The 13,423-nt window shown below is 40.9% G+C and overlaps 1 protein-coding gene across 4 annotated transcripts in view; it reads left to right on the top strand.

The window, feature by feature from the left end:
* SACM1L (SAC1 like phosphatidylinositide phosphatase) overlaps nt 1-13,423 on the top strand; it is a 647,794-nt gene that overhangs the window by 445,291 nt on the left and 189,080 nt on the right. For all 4 annotated transcript variants that reach the window (XM_056520232.1, XM_056520231.1, XM_056520230.1 and 1 more), the window contains 2 exons: nt 1,538-1,606; nt 8,538-8,617. In XM_056520232.1, the coding sequence (XP_056376207.1) occupies nt 1,538-1,606; nt 8,538-8,617 (149 nt within the window). The remainder of the gene's footprint in view (nt 1-1,537; nt 1,607-8,537; nt 8,618-13,423) is intronic.

The raw sequence follows: 13,423 nt of genomic DNA on the forward strand, positions 1-13,423 counted from the left end.
GATTCTGACAGTAATAACAATTAGAATAGAAGCTGACGTCAGCTATTGGCTGCTGACACGCCAAGTGTGGGGGGGGGGGGGGGGGGAAGTATAGAGCTGAGCAAAAGCACTTCAGGCGGTGGTGTGAGATATAGAATACAAAGGGAGTTGGTAAAAGTGATTGTAGAATGCAGTACCAGTCTCTGGTCAACAGGTGGCAGCACTATATAACGAGGGCCACAGTGCAGATACAGTTGTATAGCAATGTAATCTGGTATCCAGGAGAGGTTGTAGACAACAGTCCAGGAAGCAGATAAGCTAAGTGACAATAGTGTCCCTCCTTTGAGTGTGTTCTCTGACAAGTTGGAGGAGGGAGGCTGCTCAAATAATGGGTAAGTGATCCCTTAGTAGAACACTGTCTGTATGCTGAACAGAGGTTAGCTCATGTAATAGCACACTTAAGCTGCACTGATGAGGGAAACAGGGATGTAGCAGGCAGTGGTGAGCTCCCTGAGTGTTACTGGATGCTGCACTCCTCCCTGCTGCCGTCTACTATAATCACAAAGAGCTCCCACTCGTGGTCTGTTCACTGAGTAACTGCAGCAGCAGCTCCTGTATGGGGGATGGTAGATTGTGTCAGTCTGCACTGAGCTGGGAGGCCGTCCCCAGCAGCACAGCTCTGAGATATACAGGGGGAGGAAAGGGACACTGAGAGCCTTGCTTCAGCTGTAGCAGGGAGGAGAAGCTGCCTGACAGTGAGATGTTCAGAGGAGAAGCTGCCTGACAGTGAGATGTTCTGTGCCTCTCTGTCTCCCCAGCGATCCTCTGGCGGGTGGGGGCTGAGTACTGCAGCACACAGTGAAGGGGGCAGCAGTGTATACAGTCTCTATTAAGTGTACTCACTCTGGCAGGAGTGAAAGTTGTTGAGAGCAGTCCAGCACGTGAGGAGGCACAGCACGTGAGGAGGCACAGCACCTGAGGAACTATGCAGGGGGCCAAGATGGCACTGCAGATCTTCTGTTGTGGAGCTATTATAGTCCTTTTAGGGCTTTTTAGCAGCAGTAAAAGCCGGCTTTCAGCAGGAGCACAGGGACCATGTGTCCTTCTCAGTCTGCAGCTAGCTCCGCCCCCCCATGAAGATCCCACATCTGTCACTGTTATGGAGGCTCCTGTCACCATGGGAGTGCTGGGACTTGTAGTTACACAGCAGCTGCAGGCACAGATTGAAGAGGCATGCTTTACATGGAGGCCTCGGTAATGTGCATGATGTGACCAGTTTTTGTTGTGTATATGTTCTCTACATAAAATTCAATAAAGTATAAATAAAATAAGAGAGCTCTTAAATGCTTGTAAAACTCTTTATAAAAAGGAGATAGGAGAACCATTTGAAAACAAAAAGAGGACCTCAGAGATCTTTATCAGTTAGTAATAAATATATTTATATAGCAAGTAAGCGACCTTTTTTCTGCAGTGGAGGAGATTTCATGTGACCATGTTGTGAGTTCATTTAGTAAAATCTTTGTTTTCACTAGGTGAAATTGTGCTTTTTTTTCTGCAGATGGATGGATTTCAGCGACATTTTGACTCGCAGATAATTAGCTACGGAAAGCAAGTAATAATTAACTTGGTATGTCTTTAGAATTGCTTTTATTTCAAGTTGGCATTTCCATCCAATATCAGGAAATTGGCTGGATCGGTCTTACAGCTGTCCATCTTTATTCTGTATGTATTCTGTAATGCAAAGATTTGAAATGTTCTTTTAAATGCTGTATTATATTTTATAAATAAAGCTAACTAATCATTCTGTGAAATTAACTCTCATGAACCAATTATGTAGCGGGAAAATAAGTTACCGCAGAAGTAAATTTAAATAGAGCTTGTCCTCTTTTTAAATTTTTCAGTAACAAATCAAATACAGCTTTCAGACTCTGGAATATGCACAAATGAAAGCCTGCATGTTCCAGACTTTTTCCATTAAATCATTAAGGACAAGTTTCGTGTAAAGAAATGTATCCCCTATCTTAAGGATAAGAGATAAGTTTTAGATTGTGGGGGGGTCCGAGCACTGGGACCCCCCTCCCCCCGCACTGGGACCTATCCTGTTTAGAGCCCTGACTCTTTTAGAGTGGCGGGTCATGATCTACAATTTAGGAGATACACCCTGTTCCAAATTATTATTATTATTATGCAAATTCTATTTAAGTGTCGCAAAGATGAAATATTTTGTTTTTCAGTTTAACTCATGGATGGCATTGTGTCTCAAGGCTCTTTTGATCACTGAAAACAATCTTGGACACCTGTGATAATTAGATTGCCAGGTGAGCCCAATTTAAGGAAAAACTACTAAAGGTTGGTGTTCCACATTATTAAGCAGAGCACCATTTTCAAGCAATCTGGGGAAGAAAAACGATCTCTCTGCTGCCGAAAAGAGTGAAATAGATCAATGCCTTGAACGAGGTATGAAAACATTAGATATTTCATGAAAACGTAAGCGTGATCATCGCACAATTAACCCCTTAAGGACTCAGCCCATTTTGGCCTTAAGGACTCAGACAATTTAATTTTTACGTTTTCATTTTTTCCTCCTCGCCTTCTAAAAATCATAACTCTTTTATATTTTCATCCACAGACTAGTATGGGGGCTTGTTTTTTGCGCGACCAGTTGTCCTTTGTAATGACATCACTCATTATATCATAAAATGTATGGCGCAACCAAAAAACACTATTTTTGTGTGGAAATTAAAACGAAAAACGCAATTTTGCTAATTTTGGAAGGTTTTGTTTTCACGCCGTACAATTTCTGGTAAAAATGACATGTGTTCTTTATTCTGAGGGTCAATACCATTAAAATGATACCCATTATTATATACTTTTATATTATTGTTGCGCTTAAAAAAAATCACAAACTTTTTAACCAAATTAGTACGTTTATAATCCCTTTATTTTGATGACCTATAACTTTTTTATTTTTCCGTATAAGCGGCGGTATGGGGGCTCATTTTTTGCGCCATGATCTGTCCTTTTTTTTGATACCACATTTGCATATAAAAAACTTTTAATACATTTTTTATAATTTTTTTTTAATAAAATGTATTAAAATAGTAGGAATTTTGGACTTTTTAAATTTTTTTTCGTTCACGCCGTTCACCGTACGGGATCATTAACATTTTATTTTAATAGTTCGGACATTTACGCACGCGGCGATACCAAATATGTCTATAAAAAATGTTTTTTACGCTTTTTGGGGGTAAAATAGGAAATAACGGACGTTTTACTTTTTTATTGGGGGAGGGGATTTTTCACTTTTTTTTTTACTTTTACATTTTTTTACATTTTTTTTTTACACTTGAATAGTCCCCATAGGGGACTATTCATAGCAATACCATGATTTCTAATACTGATCTGTTCTATGTATAGGACATAGAACAGATCAGTATTATCGGTCATCTCCTGCTCTGGTCTGCTCGATCACAGACCAGAGCAGGAGACGCCGGGAGCCGCACGGAGGAAGGAGAGGGGACCTCCGTGCGGCATTCTGAACGATCGGATCCCCGCAGCAGCGCTGCGGGCGATCCGATCGTTCATTTTAATCGCGAACTGCCGCAGATGCCGGGATCTGTATTGATCCCGACACCTGAGGGGTTAATGGCGGACGCCCGCGAGATCGCGGGCGTCGGCCATTGCCGGCGGGTCCCTGGCTGCGATCAGCAGCCGGGATCAGCCGCGCATGACACGCACATCGCTCCGATGCCCGCGGTTATGCTTAGGACGTAAATGTACGTCCTGGTGCGTTAAGTACCACCTCACCAGGACGTACATTTACGTCCTGCGTCCTTAAGGGGTTAAGAGATTAGTGGCTGATTCAGAGCACAGACTGGTCTGTGCAGATAAAGGTACTTTGAGGAAGATTTCAGCCAGATCCATGCATCGGATCAAGAGAGCAGCTGCTAAAATACCATTACATAGCAGCAAACAGATATTTTTAAGCTGCTGGTGCCTCTGGAGTCCCACGGACATCAAGTTGTAGAGTCCTTCACAGTCTTCTATTTGGCCACCATTAACCAATGCTCACAAGCAGAAACGGCTGCATTGGGCAGAAAAGACATAAAGACAAATTTTCAAACAGTCCTGTTTACTGATGAGTGCCGTGCAACCCTGGACCAGATGGATGGAGTAGGGGATGGTTGGTGAACGGCCACCCTTTTCCAACAAGACTTTAACGTCAGCAAGGTGATGGTGGAGTCATGTTTGTCCGGAATCATGGGAAGAGAGCTGTAAAGTATGTGGAGTTTCTGACTGAACACTTTCTTCCTTGGTACAGAAGGAAGAACTATGCTTTCTGTAATAAAATCATTTTCATGCATGACAAGGTACCATCCCATGCTGCAAAAAATATCTCTGCATCAGTGGCTGCTATGGGGTTAAAAGGAAAGAAAGTCATGGTGTGGCTTCCATTCTCTCCTGACCTCAATCCTATTGAGAAACTTTGGATCATCCTCAAGCAAATATCTACACTGCTCAAAAAAATAATAGGAACACTAAGATAACACATCCTAGATCTGAATGAATGAATGAACTAATCTTATGAAATACTTTAGGGTGCATTCACAGTTCCCGTATACGTTTTCAATGTGAAAACCGTATGGAACCGTATTGAAAACCGTATGCATTCACTCTCCATTGAAAACTGTATGCCAAAAGATGCATCAGGTTGTGTCCGTTTTGCATCCAGTACGGTTTTGTCAGTTTTTTTTCCCCGTACCCATAACCGTAGTCTACCACGGTTTTTGGTCCGGGTGAAAAACTGTATTAAACCGTATACGTGTTTTTTTGTTTTTTTTTTAACATGTGAGTCAATGGGAACCGTACAGAACCGTATGTGCGTACGATTCCATACAGTTTTCATCATACGTTTTTTGACTTTGCACAGTTTTTTTTCTTGGAATTTCAATCAAACAAGTGAAACTTTATTCAAAATTGAGTGAAAAGTTAAAAACGTATGTTTTTTTTCTTAAACAACTGATGCAACCGGACATCTTTTTTCAAACCGTATATGGTTTTTAACTGTATACAGGTTGAAATTTGTACACACGTTTTGATACAGTTTAGTCAGGTTTTGAGAAATCCGTTTTTCATCAAAAACTTGATACGGGAACTGTATTGCAAAAACATGGTGTGAATGCACCCTTAGTCTTTACATAGCTGAATGCGCTGACAACAAAATCACACAAAAATTATCAATGGAAATCAAATTTATCAACCCATGGTGGTCTGGATATGTAGTCACACTTAAAATCAAAGTGGAAAACTCTACTCTACAACTCTCACACTACAGGCTGATCCAACTTTGATGTAATGTACTTAAAACAAGTCCAAATGAGGCTCAGTAGTGTGTGTGGCCTCCACGTGCCCTTATGACCTGCCTTCAATGCCTGGGCATGCTCCTGATGAGGTTGCGGATAGTCACCTGAGGGATGTCCTCCCAGACCAAAGAATCCGCCAACTCCTGGACAGTCTGGTGCAACGGGGCATTGGTGGATGGAGCAAGACATGATGTCCCAGATGTGCTCAATCGGATTCAGGTCTGGGGAACAGGTGGGCCAGTCCATAGCATCAATACCTTCCTCTTGGAGGAACTGCTGACACACTCCAGCCACATGAGGTCTAGCATTGTCTTTCATTAGGAGGAACCCAGGGCCAACCGCACCAGCATATAGTCTGAGGATCTCATCTCGGTGCCTAATGGCGCAGTCAGGCTACCTCTGGCAAGCACATGGAGGGCTGTGTGGCCCCCCAAAGAAATGCCACCCCATACCATTACTGACCCACCACCAAACCGGTCATGCTGGAGGATGTTGCAGTCAGTAGAATGTTCTCCATGGCGTCTCCAGACTGTCATGTCTATCACATGTGCTCAGTGTGAACCTGCTTTCAACTGTGAAGAGCACAGGATGCCAGTGGTGAATTTGCCAATCTTGGTTTTCTCTGGCAAATGCCAAACATCCTGCACGGTGTTGGGCTGTAAGCACAACCCCCACCTGTGAACATCAGGCCCTCATACCACCCTCATGGAGTCTGTTTCTGACCGTTTGAGTGGACACCTGCACATTTTGCAGGGCTCTGGCAGTGCTCCTCCTGCTCCTCCTTGCACAAAGGCTGAGTTAACGGTCCTGCTGCTGGGTTGTTGCCCTCCTATGGTCTCCTCCATGTCTCCTAATGTACTGGCCTGTCTCCTGGTAGCGACACAGACACAGCAAACCTTCTTGCCACAGCTCGCGTTGATGTGCCATCCTGGATGAGCTGTACTACCTTGTGTGGGTTGTAGACTCCATCTCATGCTACCACTAGGGTGAAAGCACCACCATCATTCAAAAGTGACCAAAACATCAGCATAGGAACTGAGAAGTGGTCTGTGGTCACCACCTGCAGAACCCCTCCATTATTGGGGGTGTCTTGCTAATTGCCTATAATTTCCACCTGTTGTCTGTTCCATTTGCACCACAGCATGTGAAATTGATTGTCAATCAGTGTTGCTTCCTGAGTGGATAGTGTGATTTCACAGAAGTGTGATTGACTTGGAGTTACAAGATAATGAGCGGTGTATGAGGTTGGGAGGCAGTTTACATCCAAACAGAAGCTCTGGGAGGCTATTCTGACATTTTGCAAACAATGGATGCAAGACTTGTGAAGCTGCTATCAAATAAAGTGTCATATGTTAAAATGTAATGGGACCTGTTAAAATGTTTAAAAAGTTAAAATGTTATTAAAAGTTTTATTGAAATAGCTTTTGATTTCAGTAAATATGCTGCAAACACAACAGATGACAATTTTCCGTTCTTTAAATCCTATAAAGTGTTTTGACTGTGCATAATAATTTGGAACAGTGCATTGTAGTTTGTTTAAAAAAAATTCTGTTATCATTAGGAGGTTTGTTCAATAAAATTTGAATTGTACTCTTAAAAGTTGATAACATGAGAATTATGCTGACTGTTATTTACATCAATTATTTAGGTACATGAGAAAAATATAATTTGCATAATAATTTGGAACAGGGTGTAAGTTTTTTACATAATACTTGTCCTTCAAGGAGGCAACTATGCTCTTGGGAACTTCCAATGCCTCCACACAATCTTGTCTCTAAACTCTACAGGTAGTTCATTCCACTTTGTGGCTTAGTATTTGCTCTGATATGGAGCTGAGAGACCGTATATAGACAAGTGTGTCCTTCCAAATTAGGTCCTGTCAAATGAATTTACCTTAGGTACACTGCATTCAAATGGGACGTTAATAGATAAATTATGTCATAAAATGGTCTGTATACTTATGCCCATGTGAAATGTTAGTTTTTCCTTAATACATTTGGAAATTATTTTTAACTCTGCTTTCAATTTGTCAAAATGGGGTATTAAGTGCAAAATGATGGAGGAAACTTGATGGGTTTTAAAAAAATTTTTTTTAGCCTAACTGCAACATTACAAAATGTAAAAAATAGTGAGAGTCTTTAAAGGGGTACTCCGCCCCTAGACATCTTATCCCCTATCCAAAGGATAGGGGATAAGATGTCAGATCGCCGCGGTCCCGCTGCTAGGGAGCCCTGGGATCCCCGCTGCGGCACCGCGCTCTCATTAAAGCACAGAGTGAGTTCGCTTTGCACGTAATGACGGGCAGTACACGGGCCGGAGCATCGTGATGTCACGGCTCTGCCCCTCGTGACGTCACGGCCCACCCCTTTCAATACAAGTCTATGGGAGGGGGCGTGACGCCCCCTCCCATAGACTTGCATTAAGGGGATGGGCCGTGATGTCACGAGGGGCGGAGCCATGACGTCACGCTGCTCCGTCCCCCGTATCGCCCGTCATTACGCACAGAGCAAACTCGCTCTGTGCTGTAATGAGAGTGGGGTGCCACGGCGGGGATCCCAGAGGTCCTCAGCAGTGGGACCGCGGTGATCTGACATCTTATCCCCTATCCTTTGGATAGGGGATAAGATGTCTAGGGGCGGAGTACCCCTTTAAGACATTTTGAATACATTGTAATACTCTTCATCTGAGGCCATATCCATTGTTAGAGACAGAGAGCAATCAGGCACAGCATTGGATATACCTATTTAGAGATAGACAGTGAGCACTGGGAACAGCAGAGCACTTACTGCAGACAAGGCTCTGTCATTCCCTTCTCTGCAAATACACAGTTGAGTGTGGACAGTAGCAGTCTGTTAATAGTGCTCTATATCTCTATATAGGTTGTACCTAATGCTCTCTGTCTCTAGCATCAGGTATAGCATAAGGTAAAGCCATATTTCTATATATAGAAATATTTCAAAATGCCTTCATGCTATGGATTTCATTTGGATTTGTCCCACAGAGCAAATAATAATAATAAAATCTGCAGCAAAACCAGTTCAAAATATGTTGTATGCTTTCTGTGGATAATCAGACCTTCTCCGTAGCATGAATTTTCACTGCATATAAATGAAGTCTTAGCTTTTCCAGAGGAGCAGTAGGACATTTTAGAGAACCAGAATGCAATGTATTTAACTTGTGTTTTATATCCTTTAGGTTAACCAAAAAGGTTCAGAAAAACCTCTTGAACAAACCTTTTCACACATGGTAGATGGCCTTGGAAATGGAATGGTCAGGTAATTGTATAATTTTGGTGTCTGACTTCTTTCAGTAGTTTTTAAACAACACATAAGACATGGTCTTCACTGGCTAGATAGTGATTGCAACTTCAGATCTACCGTATATGGTTACAACTCTGGAATCTCTTCTGAGAGAATTTCCACAATTAGCAGACAATACTCTCTGATCCAATTTCCATATTGTAAAAATATTTAATCAATAAACTTTTAAGTTTCTGGACCCTTTTATTCCCAGCCTGCATTCCTGTATGGATAAGAAGAAAAAAAAAACAGCTCGGGCTATACTTAGTCAGAGGTTGTGAAAGATGGACAAATCAGTTCACAGGATAGTGAACAGTAGCCAATGGTTGCCAGAATGGTTGCTCCAGCACTCAAACATTAGATTCCCAGTCTTAAACTTCTATCTTTATTATTGTTGTTAAAGTACAGGAACTTCCCAAAACACATGTATAAAAAGCAGCATTAATGCTAATACATTTCCAGCCGTTCTGTAACAGAGTGTCTGGTTAAGAGGCTGAAAAGGGCTGGAAACACATTCATGTTTTTAATACATTTATGTTAGGAAATTCCTGTATTTTAAAGGACTATAATAAAAAGAGAAGTTGTATACTGAAATTCTAATGTTGCCAGAATGTATGCCTGCATGTCAGATTATGCAATAGGAGGTCAACACTTACTAGGCATTGAAGCCCCCTTATTGGCCTACTTCCACTCCGGACCTCCTTGGTAGCCTAGTGCGTGTCAAAAATTATGCAAATGTGTGCTTCCTCCCCCTTGATGCGGACACTAAATTTTAGGGCTGTAGCCTCTTCTCTCTATTCCCTGTAGCCTCTCCTCTCTATTCCCTGCATCTGTGGAGATCAGTAAGACTGGATCTGCATCCCTGGTGCCATGCTCCTCCATCAGCACATCCTATATTCCCGACTGCTTTAGTCACAGGAGCTTCTAGCACACAGGTCAGTGGAGATCCCAATGAGATTCTCTGTGTCACTACTGCCTGCCGAGCCTCGGGCCAAGGAGACCTCGCAAATTTCCATTTTCCTATTACAAGACAAAGGGACCCTAAGACTCCTCCATCATACCAATGAACCTCTTCTTACAGCAACTGGATTGTGGCTGTTCATCCGCCTTCTATCAACCTCCACTGGTTGACTGACTGTGGAACTCTCTTCCGGAGGGAGTGGTCATAAGGGGACTGGATGCTTTTCTGTAATAATAATACAGGTTATGGATACTAGATTAACCCCTTGGGGACGGAGCCCATTATAACCCTAAGGACGGGAGCATTTTTTGCAAATCTGACCACTATCACTTTAAGCATTAATAACTCTGTGATGCTTTTACTTATAAATTTGATTCCGAGATTTTTTTTTCGTGACATATTCCACTTTAAGTGAAAAAGACAAAAAACAACAAGGTGCGCTCCTAGTGTGGACGGTATAGCAGAGTGGCTTCAATGTGCACAAAAATTGAAGGCTTACCACATCGTGTTGTGCTAAGAGCACAACACCTCAGCAGGCATATAGACTTGCAGGAAGAATTGGAGGTCAGCAGCCACGGTTTCCTTTCCAGGTTCCTCTCGGTCCCTGGATGGGCAATGAAAAGTGGTGGATAAAATCCAGGAAAACAGGAATTACCATACGGCGCTTTTACTCCTTGGACAGATGCAGGCAACAGTCCATATGACAGGTTAGTTCTTTATTGTGCAACTTCAAGTTTCGAGCTCGTGCTGAGCTCTTCGTCAGGCATATGATCAATAACATTAAAAACAGGTGATTTAAAAGCCCGGGGAAGGAACATCTTCCGGGTCACCAGGTCATTACAATCAATTAATTCAATTCAATACCATGTTTAAACTTAATAGAATTTCACAAATATCAATGTACATGTGAAACATAGGTTAAACTTGATTACATGTGTACGGCAGATCTTAAAAAAGGGGGCTTTAAAAACACTATATAGCGCTGCTACCTCCGTATGTTGCCCACACCAGCCACCTCTGGATGAATGAATTCCAGAGCGAGGCTGGGTAAACAAACTAGAGTAATGTTCCATTCGCTAGATTGTGGCTGCCGGCGGATGTAACAACTCTCATACTGTGTAGGTGTGAGATGAAAGACACGCGCAAACCTGTCAGGCAGCGCTAATGCTGAAGGCAATAAGTATTGTAGTGTCTGATCAATGGTGTGCTCTGATTGACAAACATATTGTACGGGGATCACTGCTATTTGGCTGACACCTTTATAGTGTATTATAAAAAAATATAATAAAAAAAAAAAATAAAAAATATATATATATATATATATATATTATAATTTCCCTTTAAAAAATAGGTGTGTTATGCACCAATCAGCCGCCCTAAAGTCTGTAAGCTGTTTCTTCTGGCAGTCAAAACAAACAAGATGTGACGCTCACATCTAATACAGTAAAATGAATGGATGCAATTAAATCACATTACAAAATGTATTACAAAATGTACAGTGGCAAGGAATTGTATGACAGTTTCAAAAACTGGAACAATTAATGGACACAAAATATTGAACCATGATAGACTCTAATATTGTCAGGAACAATATATTACATTTAAAAAAAAAAAAATATATATATATATATATATATATATATATATATATAAAAATATATATATATAATATAATGAATAAGGGTTGAGGATATGGACCATGAATTATTCATTGTCACTCATGTTCTATCCAGAACTCAAATAATAGTTTCCACTACTTCATTCAGCCCTTTAGGAGAGATTGTGGACAACTTATACATCCAGTAGACCTCTTTCTTTTTTAAGGTTTCAAAACGGTTAACAATATGGCACAACACATGATCTATCGGTGTCACTGAAATTAAGTTTTGTCCTCCGGTATGTAGATTGGCACAATGTCTAGAAACACTTTGTAGCATGAAGCTGTTTCTAATGTTCTGTCTATGCTTATTTAGACGGTTCCTGAGCGGCTGAATGGTCCGACCTACGTATTGTAACCCGCAGACACAATCAAGCAAATAAATAACGAAGGAAGACTGACAGGTAAGCCTATGTTTTAATTTAAATTCTTCACCAGTACTATTAGAGTGGAATGTTTTGATCCCATTTCTTATCTCTTTGCAACACAGACATCTAAGATGGTTGCATCGAAATGAACCTGGAGATGTTGTGGAAGGGGTGTTCAAGGTTTTATGTTGTTGTATAATACTGGGAGCAAGAATACTTTTCAGTGTAGGAGCCCGCCTATATGTGACCTGTGGTGCACTCGGTAGCTTTGTGCACAGCAAGTCATCATTTTGCAGGATGTGCCAATGTTTTACCAAAATACTCTTAATTTCCGTAGCAGAGTTACAGTATGTGGTAATGAAATTTAATTTGCGTTTGTCATCCTGATCTTTGATGGTATTGATAGTAACATCAGTGAAAACTATCAATACCATCAAAGATCAGGATGACAAACGCAAATTAAATTTCATTACCACATACTGTAACTCTGCTACGGAAATTAAGAGTATTTTGGTAAAACATTGGCACATCCTGCAAAATGATGACTTGCTGTGCACAAAGCTACCGAGTGCACCACAGGTCACATATAGGCGGGCTCCTACACTGAAAAGTATTCTTGCTCCCAGTATTATACAACAACATAAAACCTTGAACACCCCTTCCACAACATCTCCAGGTTCATTTCGATGCAACCATGTTAGATGTCTGTGTTGCAAAGAGATAAGAAATGGGATCAAAACATTCCACTCTAATAGTACTGGTGAAGAATTTAAATTAAAACATAGGCTTACCTGTCAGTCTTCCTTCGTTATTTATTTGCTTGATTGTGTCTGCGGGTTACAATACGTAGGTCGGACCATTCAGCCGCTCAGGAACCGTCTAAATAAGCATAGACAGAACATTAGAAACAGCTTCATGCTACAAAGTGTTTCTAGACATTGTGCCAATCTACATACCGAAGGACAAAACTTAATTTAAGTGACACCGATAGATCATGTGTTGTGCCATATTGTTAACCGTTTTGAAACCTTAAAAAAGAAAGAGGTCTACTGGATGTATAAGTTGTCCACAATCTCTCCTAAAGGGCTGAATGAAGTAGTGGAAACTATTATTTGAGTTCTGGATAGAACATGAGTGACAATGAATAATTCATGGTCCATATCCTCAACCCTTATTAATTATATTATATATATATTTTTTTTATATATATATATATTTTTTTTTTTAAATGTTATATATTGTTCCTGACAATATTAGAGTCTATCATGGTTCAATATTTTGTGTCCATTAATTGTTCCAGTTTTTGAAACTGTCATACAATTCCTTGCCACTGTACATTTTGTAATACATTTTGTAATGTGATTTAATTGCATCCATTCATTTTACTGTATTAGATGTGAGCGTCACATCTTGTTTGTTTTGACTGCCAGAAGAAACAGCTTACAGACTTTAGGGCGGCTGATTGGTGCATAACACACCTATTTTTTAAAGGGAAATTATAATATATATATATATATTTTTTTAATTTTTTTATTTTTTTTTAAATTATATTTTTTATAATACACTATAAAGGTGTCAGCCAAATAGCAGTGATCCCCGTACAATATGTTTGTCAATCAGAGCACACCATTGATCAGACACTACAATACTTATTGCCTTCAGTATTAGCACTGCCTGACAGGTTTGCGCGTGTCTTTCATCTCACACCTACACAGTATGAGAGTTGTTACATCCGCCGGCAGCCACAATCTAGCGAATGGAACATTACTCTAGTTTGTTTACCCAGCCTCGCTCTG

Source organism: Hyla sarda, chromosome 5, assembly GCF_029499605.1.
Source record: "Hyla sarda isolate aHylSar1 chromosome 5, aHylSar1.hap1, whole genome shotgun sequence".
NCBI lineage: Eukaryota > Metazoa > Chordata > Amphibia > Anura > Hylidae > Hyla > Hyla sarda.